At 52.4% G+C, this 26,311-nt stretch overlaps 3 protein-coding genes across 5 annotated transcripts in view; 1 reads left to right on the top strand and 2 right to left on the bottom strand.

Moving 5' to 3' along the window:
• The first annotated feature begins 44 nt into the window (after positions 1–44).
• Positions 45–26,311, top strand: part of LOC126578097 (uncharacterized) — a 38,176-nt gene continuing 11,909 nt past the window's right edge. The window contains exons 1-6 of one of the 3 annotated variants that reach the window (XM_050240356.1): positions 45–279; positions 11,542–11,671; positions 12,258–12,836; positions 13,486–13,652; positions 18,538–20,016; positions 24,570–24,793. In XM_050240356.1, the coding sequence (XP_050096313.1) occupies positions 12,272–12,836; positions 13,486–13,652; positions 18,538–20,016; positions 24,570–24,793 (2,435 nt within the window). In that variant the 5' untranslated portion in view covers positions 45–279; positions 11,542–11,671; positions 12,258–12,271. Of the gene's footprint in view, positions 280–11,022; positions 11,159–11,541; positions 11,672–12,257; positions 12,837–13,485; positions 13,653–18,537; positions 20,017–20,305; positions 20,653–24,569; positions 24,794–26,311 lie in introns of those variants that run through there. The other 2 variants (XM_050240357.1, XM_050240358.1) reach the window with 2 other exon arrangements.
• On the bottom strand, positions 155–4,001 carry LOC126578106 (uncharacterized). Its single transcript, XM_050240378.1, has 6 exons — positions 2,609–4,001; positions 2,058–2,515; positions 1,806–1,982; positions 1,568–1,717; positions 1,230–1,493; positions 155–1,146 (listed from the first exon to the last, which is right to left on the bottom strand). The coding sequence occupies exons 1-6, from the start codon at positions 2,714–2,716 to the stop codon at positions 1,044–1,046; spliced, it is 1,260 nt and encodes a 419-aa protein (XP_050096335.1). The 5' UTR covers positions 2,717–4,001; the 3' UTR covers positions 155–1,043.
• Positions 9,180–10,691, bottom strand: LOC126578111 (uncharacterized). The gene is made up of 4 exons (XM_050240385.1): positions 10,410–10,691; positions 10,209–10,345; positions 10,082–10,135; positions 9,180–9,983 (listed from the first exon to the last, which is right to left on the bottom strand). The coding sequence occupies exons 1-4, from the start codon at positions 10,552–10,554 to the stop codon at positions 9,711–9,713; spliced, it is 609 nt and encodes a 202-aa protein (XP_050096342.1). The 5' UTR covers positions 10,555–10,691; the 3' UTR covers positions 9,180–9,710.

The following is a 26,311-nucleotide window of genomic DNA, read 5'->3' as shown; positions in this document are numbered from 1 at the left end:
CAGAGGTAGAGCGTGGTGCGGCAGCGGTGTTCAGTTTCGGAAGTCGTCCCTCCTCAACCGACTGACCGACCGCCCGGGCCTCTTGCTGCTCCACAGGGCACAAAACAGCAGCAACAACAACACAGCAAAACAAAAAAAAGAAACTTCGGCAAACTGTTCCTGTGCGGTTGTTATATTTTTGAACGGGGGGCCAAACATAGCAGTACGGAAGGTCTCAGGAGTGCCCTAGCCCGTCTTCGCAGATCGGGCCCACTCCCTAACCCTTCCAGTCCCGAACATGTAAGTATTGTAACCCTCGGCTGGTCTGGCCCTAATTATGCTCCTGTTTGGTCTCGAACACACAACTACATACGCTAGTTTTTGGAGAGTTTTGCTCGCAACATGAAATTATCGTGAAAATCCAATTAAACTTCCGAACCGAACCGAGCGGGAGAGAAAAGTTTTGAAGCTCGGTTTGGTTCCGCGAAACACTTTCGACAGCTTTCGCGTATCCCGTAAATGTAACTCAGTAACCTTGCTGCGAGAGGGTTTTGGGTGTGTTTGAGTTGCCGTTTACTGATTTTACACGGTACACAGCGCAACATTCACACAAAACTCGAGACAGAAACAATCGACACAAAATGATGAGGTGAATGAAGTTGAAATGATAATTTAGCTATATTCATAAGCAACAAACAGCAAGAGGGGGGGGGGGGGGGGCTGGGAGGGTCAGTATCAACAGAGTGCGCCATACACAAGCGTCACACAGGCACATTATATATAGTAGGCAGAGGAGGAGGAGAAGGTAGACTTGGCTGTGTATGTCCAGCGATAGCATAATTGAATTTTAAAGCCTACTGCTGCCTACTGCCACTGCCACCGCTCGATCGCTCGCTCGCGGGCCCTCGAATTAATATCCTGCGCAAACCAACAACAGAAATCAATTTAACTTTGCCAACGCGTCAACATTGCGGGTTCCAACCAGGGTGGACACCCGGATAAACAGACACAGCGAGGAAGAGGGAGGTGGTAGCTGGCGTTTTTTACCATTCCCAAATGGCCGCTCAGTAGACCCGCAATTGATTGTGCTCGTCGAAGCCCGCGGAATGGCCAGCATTGCGGACGATGAAGGTGGCTCCGTCGAAGTGCATCCGACGTTCCTCGCGACTGAAAAAAAAAACAAGAGAAAAGAAAGGATGCGATATTATTTCCATGGGTCCGAGAGACCTAAGGCTAGGGGAACTCATTACCGTACGAATAGATGTGAAGTGGAACCGAGCGATGCAGTGCAGTGAAGGAGCGGTGTCGTTAGTGTGGCACATCCGTTCAGTGGGCTCGTCCGGATCGTGCAGCGATTGTTGGAGCGATAGATCTTCACCAGCCCATCGCCACTCTGCCCGATACGGAAACCGTTCACGTGGTACTGGATGGAACTGTCGTCACCGAGCTGGAAGCTCGAGCTCTGGACGATCTGGCTTAGGGCCGCTAGTTGCTGCGTACCGCAGACGATGCCACTGTAAAAGAAGGGGAAGAGCGTAAGGTTAATAGTAGCTGAGTTGGAAGGTCAGCTAGTGTGTTGAGGACTCACTTATAGAACACCTGCTGGACGTAATCCGTGTGCAGATCCATGTTTAGCATGTCGGAGGTGGTCCGTGTACCGGCCGAGTCGACCAGATAGATCAGGGCGCAGCCCTCGCTCGTCAGGCTGATGCCTTTGCTCCACATCTTTGCGAACCGACTGGCAGAGAGAGGCAAAGAGAGAGAGAGAGAGGGATTAGAAGTGAAGTGAAAACGCCTAGAAAAAAAAAACTTTCTCCGGTGCTTACATGTAGGAGTTTTGTCGCTTCGCATCGTACGCCATGATGTCGACGCGCGGTCCGTGCTGGAAGATGATGCCGTTCGGGTGGTTCATGGCGGCCGCGATCCCGTTGCTCGAGATGGCAATCGCAATGTTCTGCCGACCGTTGTACACGCGGATCGAACCCTCGAGCGTTAGGTCCACACTGTCGGGAATGAGAAAATGATCTCCAAATGCTCAGAAGGAAGTTTTTAACGTCGAGATGGAAAAGAGGACTTACACAACCGAATCCCGTAGTTGCAGCTGAATGATGCCGTTCGGTAGCACGGATGGACCAAATGGGTGCGAGGGCATCATCACCTGCGGCGTGGGAGCCGTGATCTGACACACCGGACGCAGCTGGTACACCACAGCAGGCTGCATGGTCGGTGGTGATGGCGGAGACGGCGGTGGCGGCGGTTGCTGCTTCCTAACTGCCGGTCTGTTACCGACCGATGGACAGCAGGTCGTACCGATCTCCTCCAGCGAGTAGGACGAGATGGCATTCCAGACGCGCGTCGACACCGGCAAACGGGTCGGTCCGATGTACGCGATCTCGTCCTCTTCCAGTTCCTGCTGGCCACGGGGCAGACAGTCATCGCCGCCACGGTTCGGTATTTTCGTCGAAGGCGCCACCGATGGCTTCACAGGTTGCTTCGATGCTCGTTGCATCACGAACGGCTTGGCGCTTGGATTGAACTGCAAGAAGCGAAGAAGGAGATGACAGAGAGAGAGAGAGAGAGATCAGCGTAAGCTTTGCTTTGAAGTGGTTGAGAATCGAGATGCACTTACCTTCGATTTGATCCGGTGTGGTTCCGCCATCGGTCCATCGCCCGTTGTTGGCTTTATCGCGACCGTCGTCGTTGTCGCCGTCGCCGGAATACCATTCTGCGATGCCATTCTGTCTCCAAAAAACTATCTCTCTCTCTCACTCTACGCTACAGAAGAAGACACACAAAGGACACTGGGATACACTTTGCTTTACAGTAGCAGGAGTACCGCGCACGAAACGACTTTTGGGAGAACTACTTGGAGGAGATACTTCACTGTCTGTGCGCAGAAAACAACAATCACGTCGTTGTTATCGGCGGTGTAACAACACTGTGTGTAGGTTCTTTGTAGGAGGGTAAACTATGGAATTTCTGGGTTTCACGAATCCGGGGACCAAAAGACCAGCACCGCGCGCGCGCGCTCTCGATACAAACGACGAACGGCACGGAAATGAGCGAGCTGCCGCGGCGCACTGTCTACTGCGATGCGATGTTCGCTCGTGCGTTTCCATGGTAACGCGTCAGCATCAGTGCTCCAGAGTGGGCTTTAATGGATGGCACGGTTTTGGAGCCAAATTTAATCGCTTTGCGCACGACGTTCAACTGGTCGCCGTTCACCTGACTGGCCATCGATTTTGTGGCCATCTAGCCCACCTGTGCGGCGAGATGAAGTGACCTGGATGGCTGAAAATTCATTGTTTTTATTTCTCTTTTTGTGTGCGAGGCTGCGCTGTACAGGGAATCTCCTTTCCAACCTTCAAACTGTCCAACAGCTATAAACAGCTCGTCCTCCCCGGCGGTGGGGCCGGTCGGTCCGTTGCACGCGCTGCGCTGTGTGCTGGCAAGCGGCAAAATGGCACGCTCGAGCGCACCGGATGGAATCAATCGGTTGTTTCTAATTGATCCCGCTCATAGCTGGCTGTAGCTCCATCACGCTCGCTCCGGTAGAACCTCCGAGAACCGCAGCGACCAGGATTACCTCGAGCTTTTCCTCATTCTCTTTCCTTTCTTCCACGTTACGCTCTCGGTGGGGGCTTCATTAGGTTCCTTCCTTCCCTGCTGTCTGCCGGTCAACCGGAAGCAGCGCTTGTCTCGATCTGGTCCGTGGTGTGGTGCGTGCTTGAGCGAGCTACAGGATGTCGCGTTCCGCGTTCTGCGTTCAGACATTTTCAAAATCAATTCGTTCGCTTCGAGGGCCTAGGGTCCATGCCATCCATGTCCTTGTCGTGGTCGGTGTCGTAAAATCGATTTTCCTGCGTTTTACTCTGCGCTTTCAACGTTGAACGAAACAAGCGCCATTTTTGGGCTCGTGTCCTCGGCTCCTTCTCAGCCGAGTCCAGACACTATACGCGCGGTCTCTGCGTGACGATGCTGGAATCGAGATGAAAGCAAAGGACGGTCCCGTCCGATGCCGGTCCCTGTAGATGGAAATTAATGTATTTTTAACTAAACGCCAGCCAACGAACGTCCGGGGACGTCAGGTGTTCCGGTGGGGGGATGGGCGCGGTGGCTGGTTAGCAAAATGTAAAACGATAGCTGGACCACATCGCCTGGCTCTCTCGCTCCCTCACGAGCACCAGCACAAGCGAGAGATCTCTGTGCCTACCTGTGACCTGATATGGGTGTGTGCTGGCTTCTTGTGGCTTCAGGAGCAGGACGAAAAGATGACAGAAGAGTACTACGGCGACGACGACGACGACGGATGCTCTAAATACATTGACAAAAGGAGGGCCACAAGGGCGAACCGCAGGTTGCAAAAGGTGCTCTACCGCACGAGATAGAAAACAGGAAAAAGGAAAAGAAGAGGCAGAGAGAGAGAGAGGGAGAGACGGCAAAGGGATGATAACGCTTTCGAGGCTGCCCAGGATACTGAGGATACTGTAAATAATGGTGAACGTTCGAGAGGTTGCTGCTGGTGATGCTGCTGGTGCTCCAACCTGGAACCACAGCCAGTCCGCAGCAAGCTCTTCTCTCTCTAGGTCTAGCGGGATCAATCGAGCAATGTCGGCACTTTTTGCGCTGCTTCTGCTGTTGCTCTTCCTTCTCCTAGCAGAGCATCCAGCAAAGAGGACCTACGCCGGGGCGAGAACCTTGTTTGAGTAGGATCTTAAAAAACACTTATGAATAATTAATGACAGAGCAGAGGGCCACGGCTCGGGGCAAATGGCTCCCAATCTCGGCCCGGGGCGTGCCCGATTTGATGAATTTCCTCGATCTCCTCTCACGCGCTAGTGTCCTCTTAATTGAATGTGCGCCCGGATGGGCCGAATTGAATGGGTCCCAGTGGTGGTGTTGGTGGATTGAGGGCTCCAATTGCCAAATTGCGTCGCGGTATCGTTGCTATCACCGTCCCGTGGTCGCTCTCAGACTTCTGGTGGTACGATTTGCTGGTTGACTGACTGACGATCAATCAAAAGGTGTTATTGGAGCGCACGGTGGTGGCCGTAATGTTTGTTTAACCTGCGATTACGCGCACGCTCGGGCACACGATTTGCACCTCGCTCCCCTTCTCCCCGGGGGCGGGGTAATCAGGTGACGAACGAACGATGTCCAGACCTCTTACTGCAAGTGATTTTTTTTCGCAGCAAAAGTTTACTGTGCGAACTGCGGTTTACATCGAAAGAGAGGCGTAGGGCATTAGGTTATAAAGAGCGGGGAGTGGAGGTGTAAGGAGCCATTACCATAATTGCCCTACAGCGCGGAGGAGGAGGAGGAGGAGGTGGCCTAGGATTTGAGCTTTTGGGCGCTTGGAGCGAGGGGAATAAATTAAGTCGATCGACGGTGAGACTCCGCAGGGAGGTATATGATTTACTGGTCACAGCACACACCAGGCGACACACCGGGTAGCGGTGTCGTTTTGCATGTTTACGGCCGGTAACCCGGCCGGTTTAGAAGAAGCGCTCATTAGCGGGTGAGTGGTGCGCGAAAAATGCCAGTGTTGGACGAAAGGTAGGACGAGACCGGGTACAAGCGACGCTAATAGCCACTTTGTCCAAACAAACACAACATCTAGGAAGCGACAGGGTGTTTCCTGTGTTATTAGTGCGTATGTGTGTGTCGTGTGCATTTGAAACACTGCACTCTTTACCTCTTCTAACGTCCTGCATCTTAGCAGAATAAACAGTAGGCTTCGCATGTTCCTTCGAAGCGTGCACGTTGCACCGAATAGAGGCGAATTGCTATGGGAGCGTTGGTGGTCCCTAGCATGTTTTGACGCCGTTCTCTTCAGTTCCTGTCGGTTACTCCAGGTGCCGCCATGGTTAGATGGCGATTTCCGATTGCTTAAGTGCGGCGTGAATTAATCACACCTTATCTACACCGACATCGTATCGGATCCGACGCTACGGGGGGGGAGTTATCATCGAGACAAACCCGAGAAAGCACCATCATCATCATCATCATCATCATCATAATCATTATCCTGTATCATGTGAGGGTGCCGTGCCTCTCGAGGATTCTCGGTGGTGCTCGGTTGCTAAATTGCATCATAAATTCTCACGAAAACCCCGGCCTTCGGCCGGTGTTCCGGTAGCCCGTGAGCGCTCGCGAGCGTCAAAAACCGTGCCGAATCATCTTCGCCCTGATGGTGGTGGGCTATTTGGAATGCGCCGGTATCGATCGGGCACCGCAAAAAGCACACAACCGTGTGGCAACGTGTGCGGCGAACGTGTTGAAACATGGTGCCCGTGGGAAAGGAACACCAGAACAGGCACACTCCACAGAGAAGGGCAGTTTCGTTGCGAGAGGGAGTAGCGCACGGCCCCCGAGGCAAAGAACCCGGTTGGTACCGGTTGGCAACGGGATTAACCAGCCATCATAAACGGTCCTGCGGTGGTGTGTTGGCTTACCTTCCTCCGCCTTGAGGTCCTAGACCCGCTACTGCTGCTGCTGCTGGTGGTGAACGAAAAGAAACTCATTCGTCCGAGAAAATTCGGAAAACAATGCGTCACTTCAAACCAGCATACCGGCCGCACGGCCTAGAGTGTGGGCGTGCTGGGAAGGGATCATTTGATGGAGCGTAAAATAGGGGGCACCAAGTTCACCGGCACCCCCCTCCAAATAAGCTCATTAGCTACGCCATGACAGAACAGGAAATGATTTCATCTTCAAACAATGGCCGGCCGGAACGGTTGCCTCCCGCCTCTGTCTCTTGCGTTCCATTATTCAGCAGTGTTCCAGTAGAGAAGGGTTCGGCAACAGTGCGAGAGAGAGAGAGAGGGCTACCCCTACTAAGGACAACTAGCTGTAGCTTCACGCATCACTGGATTAAGGTTTGAGAGGTTCCAGCGGAGCGCTCGGTCGGTTACCGGCGTAGAAGAGCTTCAATTGAAGCGAATTAGAGAGTTCTGACGGCCAACTCGAAACTGTCAAAAGTTTGGAAGGCCAACCAGCGAGAGTCCGAGGAAGCACCGAGTTTCGCGTAATCAAATAAACAAACTAACGCTCTTCCTCGCTTCTCGCTCGGTCTCTCGTTCTGGACAGCTGTATCAGTGGCGTTGGACGGAAACTGGTGTCTGTTATCGTCAGAAGTGAACCAAAGGAGCAGAGGGAAGGGTGTTATCATGATCCACACGGGACCGGGGCTATTATGTTGATCGATTTTCGGGTTGTAACCTTCTGGTTGCCTCCTGCCATGGCCACCATGGATGGAAAAGGCAACACCGAAACACGCAGTAAACGTAATTTCATTCGGAAATGCGGTACCAACGATGTGCGATGCCGTCGATGGTCCTACTGCTACTGATGGTGCTGTTGGTCGCGCGTCATCGTAGGAAATTAGATTTGTTGCCGATACTGGACTGGTGACCGCCGAGACGCCAAGACGCCGGGGCTAAAGTGAAGTTTGAGTTTATGGCACTTTTGAGAGGCAGCTACTCCCAGCCGGCAGTTCACGGGTCTACGCCGACCCGTTAGTGATGGTCCTTCTCTAGGGAGACCACGAACTCACGGATGCCTTGCGATTGGTGTGTACGCCCCGCGTGTGGCATGCCTTGCGATCTATCAATCGATCGATCGATTGTTTGGTTCTCCGAACAGGCCACTTAACACGCCCAATAATATTAATACAATTGAAGAGCTATTGACATTTTATAGACGGTATTTTTTGTTTTTTTTTTTAGCGTCTGTAGGCACCATTGACAAAGCAAACTATCTTCTTTAGCAATCAGGTCTACAGCCAGGCTACAATAATTTAAATTATAACTAGCTTCCCCGGCAGACTACGCCCTGTCTTTTAACGGTCGCGGGTTTTGTTGTGAACAGGAACGAATGATTTTAGTAGATATAATCTTATTTTTGGCAGATTTTGTTGAAGAGTTGAAAAAATGATCCCACTATGACTCAACCGGGTTCGTCGCTAAAGAGGGCAAGTCTTTTGATTCGGATCGGAAACGGTTTGAGGATTTGTTAGTAGAAAACTATTTGCCTATACTTGTTTTTGCCAATTCTATAATAAACTGCAACTTTTCATGTATATTTTGGCGAAGATTTTTTTTAAAACTTCATCAAAAATTTGTGCATTTTACAATTTCACAAAAAAAACATTTTACATAATTGTTTTAAAAAAAATTATCTGCTATTTTTATTGAAAATCGAAATTGATTGGCAAATAGTGTACAGATTATGTGTGCAAAATTTCAAATCGATCCGTCCAGTAGTTTTTCAAAAGAAAAGTTCAAATTGGACATGAATATTACACGACCATGCTATTTAATAGATTTACGATTATATTCTCGCCCTTTTTAATATATTTCAAAAATGTTTAAAATCACCAATTGGCGAGCAGTAATGTACCCTTCACACGCTGAATAAATTGACGTCACTCTGTCACTAGGTGTGTGCATGCGAGTAATATTGATCAGTAATATTGAGCGTGCGTAAGTCGCATTAAATCAGGATCAATTCCATTTCTGCCCACAAACAGAAACACAGACAGGCAGAGACCGCCATTATCGAGGCGAAAGCGACAGCCAGCTTAAAAGTTTTAATTATTTCCATTTTCGCGCAACAACACGCCCGTCCTCGTGGCAAACACACGTATACGAACCTATTGCGAACGTGACACAGTAACACAGCGGCGGCGTATTCGTGCCACTAAACACTTAAGACCACAGGGGCGCCCTCTGCGTGGCAACAGCAGAGCCAGGTCGAACCGCGATGGCGATGATGATGATGATGATGATGATGATGATGATGACGACGATGGAAACGCTTTTACAAGTGTGCCACGTGGGAGAAGTTTGTCTTTGACGCGTTGTCCTGGCTTCTGGTTTTACTAAAATGCGTTTGTGGCTCTAACGGGGTGGGTTACCAGTGGGATCGCAGGTTACTGACACGCTCTATGCCGTGCCCCTCCCCGGGGGGGAACGTTGTTCGGTAGCAAGATTGATTGCTCGAAGCTAGTGGCGGCGAATGGCAGCGGTACAAGCGAACTACCGTTTGATCTTCGCGTTGTTCGCGGCGTTGGCTTTTACGATTTGTTTACCGCCTCGCTCTGACTCTCACTCTCTCTCACTCTCTTTGGGGAGTACTAGGTCCCCACCCGGGTGGGTGGCGCGCTACATCGAGACAGGTTCTAGCATGCTCCAAGGCGATTAACAACAAGTCTATCCCGCTTCCGATTTATTTGCTCCGCTTGTTTAACATGCAAAACCCCGGCACAGACAGACCGGCGGTTTTCACTTCGTTGTATCTCCGTGTTTGTTTGTGTGTCGATGCGTGTGTGCACAACAGAAAGGGACCGCTAACGAAGCGCACTTTAAGAGCAGATATTGGCATGGTTGTTGGCCACAAATTCCCTTTAAGCTAGGTTAGAAACACGGAAGCAGCTTATCTCAATGTTTTGCGTGGGACTAGAGCGAACACTAATGCCGGACATCATCAGCAGGATGAAAGGGAAGGTGGAAGCGGGGAGGGATAAGGTCATTTTGAAGCGATCCCTTGCGAGGGAACGAAACGAAGGAGAGTTCAAAGTACCTCCGGATCGATGTGCATTATTGGAACAGAGATGGAAAGAAAGAAATAAAGAAAGAAAGCGCTTCCGGAAGAGGAATAAAAGTAGAGATTAGAGCTGCCCACTGATCGCCCCTGGGGCTTAATGTTGGCCCCCCCGGGGAGGAGGAGGGTTAGTCAAGTGACAGCGAGTTGCCCCAACCACCACCAATGGCACCGGTGACGGTGGTAACGACCGCTGCGAGCAGTGATGCGATTTTAATGAGACCCAATGTGGCTCCGTTGCCCGCTAGTCCCGGTACGATGAGATTTTCCGAGGCACCCTCGTTCAGTCCGGTCAGCTCAGATCCGGTCGAACCGAGCCCGTCGCCACCGTTGCACAGATCCGTCGTGCACGAGCGATAGTAGGTGATGAAGGTCGGATCTTCCAGCACTTCGTCCAGGTACTGGTTCGCGGGGGAAAAAACCGGATATTGATTTAAATCACAACACAATTCCACGGTCAAAAATGCACACACGCGAACACAGCCATCACGCCACTTACCAGCGGGCTCTCTTCGCAACCGCGCACAAACGTCACCAGCTTTCCGGGTGGATCCTGCAACGAATTGGGACGCCATTTTGGAGTCAGAGCGATAGAGCGGGTGCTAGAAACGCGCTAGAACACTCACCACTAGTTCCTGGCGCGTGATGGTGCAGTACTTGCGCGAACACGTGACCACACTCTGGCCCTCGACACTGCCCGGTTCCGTCACGCACCGTGGATCACCGGAGGATTGCGTCAGTCCGCAGGCGTAGCACCGGAGAGCTGCAAAATGGATGGATGTCAGTGCTGATTCGGTGAGCACGCCTACTCGGACGCTCCTTCGAACCTTCTACACCGGGAGCACTGAACGAGAGGAGAACACTAAACAGTAGCAACCACAGTAGCTTTTGGTCACTTTTGTGTGATATCGCGTGCGATCTGAGGGAAATCTGGGGCACCGATCGTCGCTGTCGCTGGTGATTTGTCATCATGTTTTCGGTTCACAGTGTGATCAAGGTGATCACTGCACTATCTGAGGGCTGGGGCTAAACTGCAGTCTACTTCAAAGCGATAGCAAGGCGGAACTAGCTAGCTTGTTGATCCAGATTGCACGCTCTCTCTCTCTCTCTCTCTCTCCCTCTCTCTCTCTCTCTCTCTCTCTCTGTCTCTCTGCACAGTGGCTCTCTCGATCATTGGCTATCAAAACTTGGCTCCTACACCCTTTCGACTCTTGATCGCGTTTGATTTTACAAAACAGAACGAAACAACACTTGAAACGCCACCGTACACCTACACACTGTGGCTGGTCGGTGGCGGTTGCTGTCAGCGAAGATCCGGGCCTCCGATAAGATAGAGGACCCGTCCGTCCGCCCCCCCGGGGGAAGAAAGCGGTGGGAATCGATTTCAAAGGAAATGCAATAAGCCCTAACCACGGGCTCGTGTTCGCTATCTTCGCACAGCACGAAGGCGGCTGTCACTGATAGGCGCGCAGCCCCCCTCCCCGGAGAACATGCGGTGGCCGGACTGCGAGCGGCGCAGTTCAGTGGCACTTGCCCCCATGTAGTATCACTGCTGGTGCTGCTGCTAGTGTACATCGTACGCCGGTGGCACTTAGAATAAATTAAATTTGCTCCCTCTCTCTCCCTCCCTCTCTCTCTCTCGAGTCCACTTCCGCGTTTTGATAAGATATGTTGTGTTTTCGGAAGCCCGAAAGAGACCATAAACGCCCAATTTTCTGACATTTAACACCGGGCGCACACCGTTGCTCCGTGTTCATCGCTCGTGATCGACAGCACTCGTCGTTCGTAATCTCGTTTCCGGCGACTTTTCGGGCGCTAGCCGTTGCGTGCGTGCTGGCGAGACCTCGAGGTCCTCGTTTAACGATCCATTCGCAATCCAGCTTCAGTCTTCAGTGTTCTTTTTGATTTATCTTTTCTCCCACTCTCTCATTCTCTTTCTCTCTCTCTTCCGTTTTACAGACAGAAAGTGTTGCGGCACCATCACCCCCTCACCGGTCCTCACCCTTCCGATGTCGGCGCGAGCGAGATAGCTGTCGTTCGCCTCCTCCAACACCCGCACCGCCTCCTTCGACACCCCGCAAACATAAAGGTAAGTGTGTCTCTCGCCAAGGGCCTACTACCATCTACACGACGCCTAGTACCATGAACGGCGACGCTCGACGAACACTCGAACACTCACTTCACGTTTCGCTGTTCTGCTGTTTGCGCGGCTGCTTTCTCTCTCTCGTTCTCTCCGCGAGGATAGCGAGCTACAAGCCTTAACCCCTCGTCGAATCACTTTACGAAACAACAACAACAACAAGAGCAAGATTGGAAATGTTGAGTGATGGTTACAGTTGGTGTGTGGGCGAAATACTTGCAATACAGTTCCAGGCTCCGGGGAGATTTAGAATCCTTGGGAGCGTCAACCAATTACAAGATGGCGCGTGGGCTCGTCAGCCTTCGGAGTAGTACCGAGCGTGTGGCACAAAAGACACAAACACACAGGTTGCTTTGATCGAAGCGGAGCAAATCGCGTGCCCACCGTTGATGTTCTTGTTGTTGTCGTACGGTGGAAGGGAAATCCCCAAAGTATTTCAAATGACCTGGCACGTTGCGCAGCAGCATCTTCATCTCTGTCAAGGAATGTTTGGGACTGGAAATGTAATCCCCCGCCCCGTGTCTCCTCGTTGCAGTGCCCCCCGATGCCATGACAGTGTCGGTAACGCAGCCGCAGCAGCCAACAGTCGACGACGACTACAGTAGCGGTGTGCACTGCAGCAGCTCGGTGCTACTCGATGCCGGCCACTCCCGACCACCATCGATGGCAACCGCGGCCACCATCATCAACAACAACAACAACAACCACCACCACCACCACAACAACAGCAACAACATGTCATCCTCTTCCTCGTCGTCGGCGTCCACACCGAGCCCGGGGCCACGGGCTGGTCGGGACACCGGTAACCAGCCCGGTCAATCCAGTCCCTCGCATCAGCAGGCGACAACGACGGCAACGGCGACGGCCACTGGCACACCAACATCCGCCCTACGGCGACTCTACTTCAAGACGGCCCGGGCTAGTAAAGCGGCGGCCGTGGCCAGCAAGGTAGCGGTCGCCGCCAGTAGCGTAACGACCGTGCCGAAAGTGATCGTGATGGGCTCCTCCACCGCATCCGAGGCGACGATCAACACATCCACCGACTCCACGGCAACGCACATCACCAACGTAACCACGACGACGGATACGGAACCGAACGATTCCTTGGATCTCGGTAAGTGCCGCTCATTCTGTCAAGATTTTCACGGCCCTAGCACGTCCGATGGTAATCCTGGAAACTCGTGAACACTTCCTTTCGTCGGAGTGGCCGGCTCGTGAAGCTCATGAAATGCTCCACTGGCACATTCCGTTCCGTTCCGGTTACGGAATGACGTTCTTGGCGAACCATCCTGGCTGTTCCCGAGGGGGGCTGTTTGACGGTTTGTTCGCGCGCCATAACGCGAGTCAGGAATTCGGGACGGGACGGACGGGAGCGGCATCAAACAAAACACTTTACCAGGAACGCCGGCGTCCGCAATCGAAAACAACGAGCGCGACGCGCTGCGCCGTGAACGCTGTTTATCCCCGGCCGGCTGTGCTTTCTGTGAGGGCTGCTTTCTGTTCGCTGTTTCGTTTCGCCAAATGGCCCATTGTTTACAAAATACGGCGAGCTCGAGGTCCCCCCGGGTCCAGATGATGCAACAGCGGACGGACGTATTGTTGTCGCGGATCGGCCTCAAGGGATACGCGCGCGAGCGCGCGTGTGGTCTCTTCCGTTGAGTTGAATCATTTCACATATTTGACCGATCGGCGGCTGAGTTGCCGATGTTGATCTCAACAGTTTACCCTCTTTCTCTTGCTCTCCCTGCCTCTCTGTCTGACAGGTGACATCTCGGGACAGAGTGAACCATTACTGAGCTCGCTGGACGACGAGAGCTCCAGCATCGTCCAGCTTCACCACCAAGAGCAGACACCGGGCCACGACGAGGACGAGAGTCTGACCATCAGCAATGGAGCACCTCCCGATACACCACTACTGATAAGCTATCAGGTAAGCCGGTCGTCGGTCGGAATAGCCATCCCCAGCGCTGGACCCCCATGTCAAGTGCGGACTCTCTCATCGGAATGGAATGGAAGTGGCCAGCTCAATTGACCGCTTCGCCACACTGCAGCACACGCAACCTACATTCTAAAGTACCGCTCGCTCGCTCGCTTGCTCGCTGGTCTGTGATGGTCTGGGTGCAGGGCCCCCTCGGGTAAGGGTCGCTTTCACCCCTTAATGACGTCATTGCGCGTCGATTGAGCAATGCCGCTTGGCTCGAAGTACCTCGCACGCACTTTGAAAACTAAGTCACCGAATGGGGGGGGGGGGGGGAGAACGGGAGCGAGGAGGAAGTGCTCAACATAGATGCACCTAAAACGGGGCTGGTGGCACGTGTCGTGCGGTGCGTGCGTCTCTCTCTCTCTCTCTCTCTGTCTGCCCGAAATGCACGCATGCAATGGGGCTATTAATAGCCACCGTTGGCGCACAAACGCAGTCATTTAGCCGCGGTTTTGGCGTTAAAATTAGCCACCGCGTGCACCCGTTTGTGTTCGCTTTTCGCTCCAACTCCCTCCCTTCGTATCTCCCCTTGCCAGCTCACATGACATCATGGATCACAGCGCAGTGCTGTCCTGTCTTGGTGTGGTGTAATTCTTCATTCTCGAGACAGAGAGACAGACCGAGATAGAGAGACCGAGAGAGCCAGTGAATGGCCACGATGTTTGCGTTGTGTGTTGTGTAAACATATCAGCCAACCGACAACAGAAGTCGATCTCTCTCGATCAACGCGCGGATCGGATCATGAAGAAGAAGAATGGCCCGCAGCAGACGGCCACGTGCAGCACGTTGTTGTACAGACTCTTGTTGTATGGTTTCTGCAATATGATTTCCCTCTTCAAGACACAGACCCACACAGAGAGACAGAGCGTCCATTACTGCGATTATTGTTTGCAAATTGTCATCATGCCGCTATCGCAGACGCTGCTTCCAGCTTCTTTCAGGACGAAAGAAATTCCTCATCTCCTCCGCCCGGACCCTCTCTGCTCAAGTGACGGGCGCCCTCCCTGGGCCATTGCTGGGCTGCTGCTGTTTACTCGAAATAAAATGCTTCATCTGCCGTCGCTTGGGTTGATTGAATTCCACGAAAACTTCCGCAACTGCACGCGGAGCGGGGAAAGGTAGTCGTGCCGGGCCGTGCCGGGATTCCTTTTCACTTTTATGGCACCAAACACGGAGATTATCGGAAGGATCTCTGTGTCGGTCTCTGTGTATATGTCGTGGTTGGGCAGGACAATGACGTTGCTTGGGTTGCATCCCAGAGGAATGGCTGGCTGGTTGGGTGGCTGGGATGGATACTTGGAAGAAAATTAATTCCAATGAAATGCCCCAACCGCCAGCCAGTCAGCCAGCCAGCCAGGATGGATTCGCAGAAGTCGCTCGAAGTGTGCTACTCGAAGAGCAGCAGCAGCAGCAGCAGCACAATTTGGCTAAAGGTAGACGGCGCCACCGCGGATCGTGCTTCGCGACCTGCTTCTTCTTCTTTTGTGTAACGAGCGCGCGCAGCAGTGCCGCTGCTGGTGGTGGTGGTGGTAAGCGAAATGAAATGAAATACTACCCCTTTCCGCCGTTCACTGATTAGCCCCGCAGACCTGCCCCGTTCCATCATCTTTATAGTCCTCTTAATAAATGGCCAGGTAACATTCAAGTTTCGTGCCGTGCCATCGCCGTTCTCTTGAATCCGATAACCCCTTATCTTTTTGGGGAAGGGGGGGGGGGGGGGTGTAAGAGAGAGCTTCCGGTTCACGGAAGCGGAAACAAATCACGTCGCTAGGGCGGAGAAGCACGCCTTCTCTATTTCTCTCTCTCTCTCTTGCTCTCTCTCCTTCTCTGATCCAGTTCTGCTTTCACGTTTCTTCAGGATTGGCGAGTCCTGTTTGGAAGGGGCAAAGTGGAATTGTTCTTTGTTTTGAGATATTGTTTTACACTCTTCACTTCACCCCCACGGTAGACAGTGACGCTGGTTTTAGGGTCGTTCTGGATCGTTCAAGGTGGGTTTCGAGTAAACGAGTTGACGCGCTCCCGCTGAGATTGGTTGCCATGGTGCTGGTGCTGATGCTGGAGTTTCGCTAATTAATATAATTACGAAGGGGGCGCTGAGCTGCTGTTAAGCTGCTGGTGAGCTGCTAACCAAGGACGTCGCAGGGTATAGCAACGCGCAAAAGCTGATTACCGTGAGCCGCACGCTCCCTGCGCTCTTATTCGACAAAGTCCTTAGCGCGATCCAGGGCACATCCTTTGCCAGTGACACTCATGATGATGATGATGATGATGGCGGTGATTGAAACATGTTTGCCACAAAAAAGTCCTGGAGCGCACACACTGTCGCTGTGAGAGTGATGATGCGTAGTGTGCGTTGTTAGCACGTTCCTTCGCTTTTAAGGGGTTGTTTTTGGGGGGCCAGGAGGGGGATAGGGATGAAGCGCATACACATGTACCTTCGTTATATTCATACCACTGTACATGTTTGTGTGCATGTGTACCTAATGAGCACAAAACACATTTGTGTATGTCAGAGTGTTGGTTATGGTTTTGTTGTTGTTATAGCTTACAACCCCTGCACACCTACCAACCGCCCCAAAAAAAAAAAACCTCATTCTACATACATTCCTCGACATTACGTGCGTGGTACGGATACATGCTTTCATGCGATGCTGCTTTTCGTCTTTGTTCGCGGTGCCACAGAAGGTACCAGGACACGCAAAGCAATCCATCAATGTGTCGAAAGAGAAAGAGGCAAAGAGAGAGAGAGAGACAGAGTGAAAGCGAGAGAGTTGGCACCGAGGTGCACGCACTTGGATCAGGGAGGGAGTTGTTGCCATTTTTGCTGTCCACTGAAACTGCACAAATCGATGACGGATTCGTATCGTTCATTCCCCGGGATGATGGCCTTCTTCCCATCTCCCAAGCGGGCAATCCTAGCGCGGAATTGATCCGGACAAGGCGTTTATTGCGATCACGATCGATCGTCGTTCGCTTTGCGGGCACCACACTTGGTTCACGTTACAACGGCGCGCGGGAAAGAAAGACAAACATCCGCAATCGCTGTGGCCATACATCGCACAACAAAAACACATCGGCGCTGCGATGCGACATGATATTAAATCTTGTGACGAGCGCAGAAAGAAAAGAAAAAAGGAATGAAAGAAACGTCTGCATACATGCTGGCTTGGAATGAGAGGAGAGGTCAAAGGAGAAGAAGAAGAATGGGGCTAGAAAACACAACTCGCTTCCTGGATAGCGAGCTGGTGGTGGTGCTGTGACAGCGACAGCGACAGCATGTTTGGACAACAATTTGCCTTGTCATCGGCTCCATGACAAGCACGCTGAGACTGACGGTGAGCGGGCAATGCGCGTCCAATGACTCCGAACCGATGCGATGGCCAACGACCCATCGTGGTGTTGACGATTATCAAATGGGACCGGCCGGTAAGCGTGCGCGTGTGTGACAGCCTAGAGATGGGCCACAGTTCAACTACACGCCCGGTAGGTAGGTAGGCCGTCAACTATCCGTCAGCCAGCCAGCTAACAGCGCTAGCGTTTGAAGTAGGAAAAGTAATTAATTTGCTTCCCGCCTCTCTCACTCTCTCTCTCTCTTCTCTGCACCTCCACCTGGGGGGTGTTTGCACAAACAGATAGATCATCTTACGCCTCGGCAACAGCTTGCACTGGGCGATTCCTTGTTCTGGGAGGATTTTTTGGATTTTTTCTCGCTCCCTTCCCGCATTTCGATGCGATGGTGAGGGATTCCAACCTACCCCAACTACAGCACACAGGGTGGTGGTCAGGGAAAGAGGGCTTTACCTTTGTGTTGCCATGAATGCGGTCATAAATCTTTCCGCCCCGAAAGGAACATCAGGCTGACGAGTGAGCGAGCGAGCGACCGGGAGAGAGAACGCGCTCACTTGCCACTCATCGGCCAACAACACGCGCACACAAAGCCACCGATGCTCGACTGGTCATGGACTGCTGGAATGTTTGTCAGCTGACGGTGGTGTCACCCAGCGCGGCCTCTAGAGCAGCGCCTCTGCCAAACACAATTTGCCGCTACCTTATGTGACTAGGACAGATAAATCTGACGTTAATTGGCGACGTTGGGTGCGTTCCATTGCAGCGCGCGCGCTTTGAACTCCACCGTGAACGGCGTTGCGCGAATTCATTGTGTGACATAACAACGGCGCGAGCTGTCATTGTCGGTTTGGACTTGGAGACTGGCGTCTTTGTCCGCGACCGTGAATTGTTCCGTAATGGTCGCGGCTTTGTTGTTGCAATGTGCTGCTTGCTAGGAGGGAAATAAGGTTCGTTGTCCCCCCTGTCAGGCAGGGTAGTTGAACTACGCAAACATCAATCGCACCAGAAGCTTTCCATGCCAACGATGATGGAGACGCATGGTAGGCCGTGGAGCGCGATGGAGGCGCCTAGCAGCTTGTTTCGATTTTTTTTCATGGATCTGCGCTTCCAATCACTATCCAGCGTGTGTAAAACACCAATATGACCATCTCTATCAAATTACATTGTTTCAGGGGTTTGAAATAATACTTAAAATGGTTGAATAACCCATTTAATGTGTCAGAAACTTACAAATATCTAGAAGGGGAGGTAGGGGGAAGGAAATAGAGTTATAGCGTACTAAATACATCTCCTTCTATCCCCTCAACCTCACAGATCATTAAAATATTCAACCTATGAAATTATGCCATTTTTTAAGAATTTTAGATATTTTTGTTTTATCAATATTCCAAAATAAATTCCCATTTCCCTTCTCTCATACAGGCACCCTTATCATAATGCTCTCGTTCTCATGCATTTTTTTCCTTTTTATTTCTCCCCTCAAAAGGAACTGGAAGACATGTCCCCCCGGTCACCGATGTTTTCACCCCGGCAATCGCCGAAGGTAGCGTCCAACGATTCAACAACCGCTGGCCGTCCACACGCCCATCCCCGAACGGCACCATCCTCCAGTACCGCTGGCCAAACGACGACCCGATTCCCGTTCGATCCGCCCGTCTCACCGATCGCGACAACCGGAACCAACAACAATCGGACGGCCAACTTTGCCCGAACCCACGAAACCATGTTCAGCTTCGACGAATCACCGAATCCAGTCCGTCGGCCACCACCGAAACTACCGCCACCTTCCTCGATCGAACATACGCCCGAACACTCGCCCAACGCTCCGATCACCGCGGAATTTCGCCTTCCAGCCTCGCGCGGTTACAACGAGCCCGGTCTCGAGATGAAAGGTTTGCGAACGGCACAACCACCAGCATCTGCACCGGCACCGGCACCAGCACCAGCACTCCCATTGGATCCACCACCACCACCACCACCCCTGGTCCAATCAACACCAAAGCGTCTGATGAACAGTTTCAAAACCCGCAAAGAACGTTTCGTCCAGCAAGCGGGCAGTGCGGTGGCTGCGGCGACCGCTGCCGTCACAACATCCGGCCCCGGGAAACCTTTTAAAAATCCCAACTACGATCCGGATCTGACCATGTTTCCGTTCGATCGTGAAGCGATCGATTACGATCGCATCCAGCGCGAGTGTTTCGCGGTCGAGGAAGAGCTCCTGTTCGATCACGATCCGCGCCGTGGTTGCGATAACGACGAGGAGGAAGAGCTGGATCTCCTGGCGGCAACGACGCACCGACTGCCGATCGATGCCGGCGGTGATTCACCTTCCCGGATGCTGTTCGAAGCGGAGATCTTCAGTGACCATTACTCCATCTTCCAGCAGTACGCCTACCTTTCGCAGCAGGAACGCAGTGGTGGTGGCAGTGGCGGTGAGCTGGTAACGGATGGGACACCCTCGAAACGGAACCGCAAAACCGGTGCTAGCCAGCCGGCGGTAGTGGTGGTGGATGCGTTCTCACCGAAGCGACGCACCGAACCGAACCTCGGACCATCCGCCAAAGCGGCATCCAAGTTCGATCAGATTGCGACCAAGTTCGATATGATGCCATCGAAGGGCGGGACCGGTGGTTCGGTTGTGCTCGGTTGCGGAACGCTTCCGGACCTACGCGTCGATTACTTCGCGGAAACGTCGTGCTGTTCGTCCTCCATCACCATCTCACCCGGGGCCGAACCTCTTCCTGGACTCGGCGGTGGGGAACCAGTAACGGCAACGGCGTCATCGCCTTCCTCGTCGCTAGTGTCTGCGCGTGCGCCATCCCCGGCGAAGGTGGCGGCCTCTGGCGGTGGAGCGCGCGGCACGATCGACGCAACCGGCGGCATCGGCAGCGCTATAAATGTAACGCCAAACCCGATGGAGGGAGCAGTCTGTACACAACCGCGGGCGACAATAGTCGTACAGCAAGTACGTAGTTTTGTTCGCGCACCTTAAGCCCCTTACTCTGCAGCAGCCCCTTTTGGTAGTAGTTTTGCACCCGTTTGCCTTAGACTACCCCTTACATTTTCCCCCGTGGAGTGTGTGTTCCTCAAATCTCTTCGAAGTGTCGAACGTGTGACGTGCGTATATGCGTGCGTGTGTCTGTGTGCGTTTGTACACACTGTAGTGCAAGAGCTCCACCTCCACCGGTATCCCGGAACGAATGTTTTGGAGTTATTTTTACCAACCAGTTGCTGCCGATCAGAACACCGATCAAACACCGATCGGCCGGATTGTGGCCGTATTGTTTACTATTATTCTTGAGCTCGAGCAACACCCAGCGGTGGATCCGTGGAGTAGTGTCCAGAGTAGTGCCCTGTGTTGATGATAATGACGGTGATGTTTCGTTCGCTCCATCACACCGATAGTGCCCGCTTTAGTAGACTGTGATCGTGACGTCATTCTTGCAGCAGTTTAAAGATCCATTCAAACAAAGAAGTTTTGTGATATTCCACGCGCAAATCTGATAATCCAGCCAGAGAAGAAGAAAAGAGAGAGAGAGAGAGCGAGATCAACACGATGAATCGTTTTATTAAAAAAGTGTCCAAATTTTTGGACCACAAGGTAGGATCCCCAATGGTTGCAGTACGTTCCTTTCACTAACAACCTGGTGTTAGCACAGCTAACGAACGGCATGCGTTCCGTGCGTACGTCATAGCAGGCGTCATGCAGCGACTTTACGGTTGCTCGTGTGCCCTCGTTACCCAACAACAATCACATGTTGCGCCTCGCAAGGCACTTAATGACTTCCCCTTGATGCTGCCCTGCTTCTGGATCGGTTAAAACGTGGTGTAAACTCTAAGAACAGACCAGCACCACATGGAGTACCAACGCGTCACGAGTCTATTGCGTTTCGCGTGAAAAGCTTCTCCCACCAAGCCGGTGGGGCGCCTCCACTGCTGTTTTAAAATCAACAAAAAGGAACACGCGTTAACGCGTGCGTTTTTCCGAAATCTTCACATTCCCTGCTCGATTTTATGGGCTTCTCCCGACGGCCAAATGGCGTCGTCTCGAAAGGGTGCCAGGCGAGAAAACGGACGGTTTTTCGTTTCATTTCGCGTTTTTTTTTGCGGGTGTTGTTGTGGTGCAAAAAAGGTGTAACCTGGCAGTGGTAAACCGGCTCTTTATCACGGTGGTGGCACGGCAAAAGGGATGTTTACTCCTTCTATTATTTCCTCCTGGGGCTGCTGCTGCTGCTTCGGTTGGCCATCGCAGCAACACCTCGGATCGACGGATTGCTCGATCGTGCAAAAATGTGTTCCAAAGCCAAAGAGTCAAGTAGGCGAGACCAGGTATCAGCGGCGGTCGTCAAAGAGACTTCACAGACCAGTGGGTGGCTGTGTATGGGTCACAGTATGCGCGCTGTGTTTCCCTTCTTTTTACCTGCCAGCCAGCATAGTAGTAGTCATTGGGAAAATACGGTCCAATGCCGGGGTGGTACGTGATTTGTTTTTTCCCTTTCATGTTTCTCTCCTTTCAATGCACGCGTTTTTTTTTTCCACACCGCGCTCCTCGGTTGACTTTGCAGGAATGGAGCAAATAGAAAAGAAAGGGATTGCGATGGGAAATACTCAACTGTCCCATCAAACGGTCTAACGCGCTTCGTCACGCGGTCGCACAGAAGCGACTGGTCCCGCCAAGAAAAGAAAAGAAGAGAAGAGTCGATTTTTTTCACTTCCCGCGAAAGGCACCAGTCAAAGCGGGCGACCGGGCGAGTACGGAGCGGATGGGGAAATTCCTTTGAAAATCTTTGACTCCATCCTCCTGCTTCCAATCGATTGACATGCGGCTGCCAGGGAAGGATCCCGGGATCCGGAGCATGGCTTATCTTTGATTTGTTTGCATTTTTGGAAACGACCTGGAGGGGGGGGGGCGGTTTGGATGCCCGGGAATAGAATTGGAACGGGAGCGACTTTTATCAAGGAATCCATCACCGCACCCTTATGATTGAGAAGAACCGGGGACCACACGTGTAAGCACGTCCAACAAGCGTCAAACAAACGGAACCTCGAACTCGACGCTCTCAACACCAACAAATCGATCAGCGGGCTCGCGAGAAATGAAAAATTGAAACACCAGCACCAACCACCTCGTCATCATCTCCGCCATCAGCATCATCATCGTCGTCAGCGGAAAACCTTCAAAACTTTGGCATCGAACATGGATGAAGCTATTATCGTGCCGCGCGGTACTGTATTGCCGGTGATTGCTGCTGCTGCTCCTCTCGCTGCTACTGGTTGACCGAATTGGCAACCGGCACTTGTCAGCCTCTCCGTGGCCACCACCGTCACTCCTCCTCGTTGTTCTTAATAAGTTTCCTTTCGTGGAACAGGCCCCGGATTTTCCCTCCTATTCCTCGCCCTAAAAAAAAAAAGATGCCAGCTCGCACGCGCTTCCGGAAATTTTTGTCTGACTCACTTAACGCCGCGTTAAACTGTCCCAACACGGGTTCCCGTGCACGGTGACACGGCAGAAAATGGTTCTAGAGTGCGACTGGCGCGACTACCGTGATGGTGCGTCGGCGTCTGCGTTTCGTGCCGCTTCTCGGAAAAGTGGCAGATGGTTGATGAACGACAGACGACGTGAATGACATCGCAGAGCTCAGAACAGAATGCAGGAAGAGAGGCAGGGAAAGAGATCGAGTCTGAGAATGGTTGATCGAAGATGGGATGGACGGGGTGTTGTGCTTCGAAGAAAACTTTTCTTGGGGACATCGGCAGCAGCAGCAGCAGCAGCAGCAGCTGGTCTAGACGGGGGGAATACTTGGGGACATTATCTCATAGACACACTGTCGCTACTGAAAATTCATGAGAAATGAAGCGTCTAGGGGAAAGGGAAGTGAGAAAGGTGGGGGAATTCATTTTTTACTCATTTTCTCTGTTGATTGAAGGTGCTGCTGCCGGTGTTTACGCATCTTTCGCTCTAAGAATCGTTAGTTAGTAGAGCAGCAGCAGCAGCAGCAGCAGCAGCAGCAGCAGCAGCAGCAGCAACAGTTCATTTGCCAGTCCGGAACAGAACCAAGAGAGATGAGAGCTCCCTTTCGATCCTATTCGTAGAACCGGGACGAATGTCCCAAAAGGTCAAACTCATCGTCAGAAAACTTCATTATCGCAAGTGTGCAGCGGCGGCGGTGGCGGCTCTCATTGTATCCCTCCAACCCCTCCATGCATCTGATCCTGTTTCGAATGAGTCGTCCAGAGGGCAATACCACATATCCTGGATCCTTTCGCAAAACAGATATCTTGGACAGCAACCAGTGATGATGATGACGATGATGATGATGCTGAGAGATGAACAGATGATGCGCGCGACAGAACAGAGTGACACCAACGGGAACAGTTGACAGACGGACGGACAGGCAGGCAGGCAACATGTGCGCCCGACTCGATCTCATCTCAGACCCTCGGTGGCTCATAAAAGATGCATCCCGGAGTGTTCCGGGCACCGGGCACCATCCCCAATAAAGCATAAAAGTTGATGCGCACGGGATCATCATCACACCACTCCTCCACTGGGCCTGGCTGGGCCCCCGGTTCCAGTTTCATAACTTCCGACCAGACGCTCCCCGTGGACCAGACACTCGGCATTATCAATCGGCCGGGGGATACCGGGCACTTTTGGGCTGGTGGCCACTCCGAGAATCCGCGGTTCCCTGCGCCAAATGGCCAAATGGAACGTGTGGATTTATTTTATTTGATTAATTTCATTTGATGACTCTTGCAGCGCCTGATGGCGCCAATAAGTGGTAGTGTGGCACCCAACGTCATCATTCGGACCACCATCAGGGATGGTGGATGGGATAACCCCCGGCAGCTGGTTGCTATTTCGGCAAATATTGGTCCCTGTGGTGGCCGTCGCCGTCGTCGTGTGGTCGTGGACACGTCCGTGCGTTCATTTGCTCGGCACCCAATCATCCGCCGACGAGTAGCAATTGGCACGCGGGTGGGCAACGAGGCGCACCCACTAATAGCAACATACGTCGGCCGGGCACGCACGCACGCATATTATGTCGTTTCTGGGTCCCATTAGAGAGCCTGGGCGTGTGGTTCCAGCGTGTGTGTTGTTGCCGGTGCCACTCGGATCGACGCGGATCTGTTTTGCCAGCATCCCAGTGTCCGTGTCCTCTCGACATCGACAAAGAGGCGGAACCTCGTTCTCCTCCTTAATTAGCAGCTGTCACCTCGGGCAACCAGCACACCAACCAGGCAGCCAACCAGCCAGCCAACTAGTTTGTTCGCTTGTTCCAGCATTAAACACGCTCTACCAGCTATCAGAGTAACCATTTGCTAATTTTGGAGCCGAGTTAATTGGTGTGTTTCGGGTGCGGGTGCGTGTTCGCACTCGCGCTCGTTCACTCGCTCGCTTTGCATATTGCTCGCGTTGTTGGCGTCCACTGGTATTGAATTTCCATAAACTCAACGCATAACAAACGCCTTCTCACCTCTTTTGTTCTTCTTCTCTCTGTCTCACGAACACAACAGCCTTCGCTCAGCCTCGACTACACGTCCGTCGAGACGATTCTGCTCAAGAACGAGGGAGACTTCATCAGCGTGGAGCAGGGCCCCAAGGACCCGCAACAACAGCAGCAGATGGCCCAAAAGAAGAAACAACAGCAGCAGCAGCAGCAACGGGAGGAGCACATGCGGCAACTGCTGGACGTGACCAATACGCTTACGACGGAGGAGATAAAGGATTTCGAGATGAGGTAGGTGGGACGGAACACTGCTACCAACACCAAAAATCCCCCTGGTTCTCTTTCTCCTCTCATTTGAATCTTGCTCGCTCGCTTGCTCGCTCGCTCTCTCGCGGAAATGTTTTAATTTTGTGAACATTAAATTAAAAAACTTTTCAACCTCGGCTACCCCTGGGGATGCTGGGCGCGACACTTTCCCCGCAGTTTCACGTATCCGGCAGCCTGCCCGAATCAGGTTCATAAAATGATTTCATTATGCTCCCACCAACGGCACTACATCGAAGTAGACATGCACGACGGTATCCGTTGCTGCTGCTGCTGCGTGTGCAATGCAGTAGTGTGTGGTGCACGTTGTTTCGTTGATTAAATTTCGGTGGCTGCGGTCCAACGACATCCTTCTTCGACTAGCTAGCTGGCTGGGTGGCTGGCTGGCGATGCGACCTTCCGGTAATCAAACGCGCCTCACTGGATCGCGAATGCCGAAATGCCGCCGCGGTCGTTTGCTCGGTGATCAAGCAAGCCCGCCTACTCTCTCGATACACTCTGCCCGCGGTTGTCGTTGCGGCGGAAGCATATCGATAAACATTCCCTCATCATCAGCAGCAGCAGCAGCAGCAGAAGTAGCATCAACTCTAGCGCGTGATACCGGCACGGTAGAACTGCGAATTGCGGTCTTTTTGCGATGCTGCTCGTGGTGCTACTAGTCGAAGGACGGATACGCGGATACCTTGTTTCTTCGAATGCGTGCATGCCAATATTGGTACATCGTTCGGTTTCGGGACGAGAAGTAAATTATCGTGCACCTAATTGGCGTTGTAGCCGTTTCGTTGTCGTACATTCCCGCCGGTTCAAGGCCAGCACGGTGTCTCGTATGAGTTTGCAAGAGCGAAAGAGAGAGAGAGAAAGAGAGAGAAGCAAGGAGACTGGGACTCCCAGGTGGGATGCCATTTCTGGATATCTGATCTCATTGCCAAATGCCGCCGCCATTTGCTCATAACTCCTTCATGCGAGATGGGCGCAGTGAACCAGCCGGAACCAGCCGGGGAGGAAGCACACCTACACCGGAGTGTGTGGCAGTTTTACCTCCTGGTTTGGCCTTTTCCACCACCACTTGTCGGTTCTTTTGCATTGCACACGCACGGGTACGGGAAGTTTTGCCCCCCCCAACATTGGTGTGCGTGCTATGTTTTTTGTGGACTGTCGAATGAAGGAAAAGTTTGTTGGACTTTCAATCACACAATGGCTATATGGCTGCTGCTGGATGGTTGTTATGCGTGGTAACTATGCGTCTATGCTGGCAAAACCATAGAAGGCCACTGTGGTGTGCTTTGAATAGAGAGAAGAAGAAAAAAAACTGTGGCAAAGTATTGAAACAATACATTCTCCAGCCATAAAGGATAACCTTTTGCGTTGCCACAATAGTAAACTAACGCTCCGAGAGTACATACCGGTGTGCTTATCTGTATCATTCAGTCTGACCTAGGTCTCTGAAGTCACAGCTGCGGCAGCAACGTTTGCATCATTCTGTCG

This window comes from Anopheles aquasalis, chromosome 3, assembly GCF_943734665.1.
Source record: "Anopheles aquasalis chromosome 3, idAnoAquaMG_Q_19, whole genome shotgun sequence".
Taxonomy (NCBI): Eukaryota; Metazoa; Arthropoda; class Insecta; order Diptera; family Culicidae; genus Anopheles; species Anopheles aquasalis.
The sequence above is the reverse complement of the archived record's forward strand: the minus strand, read 5'-3'. Positions and strand labels throughout refer to the sequence as shown.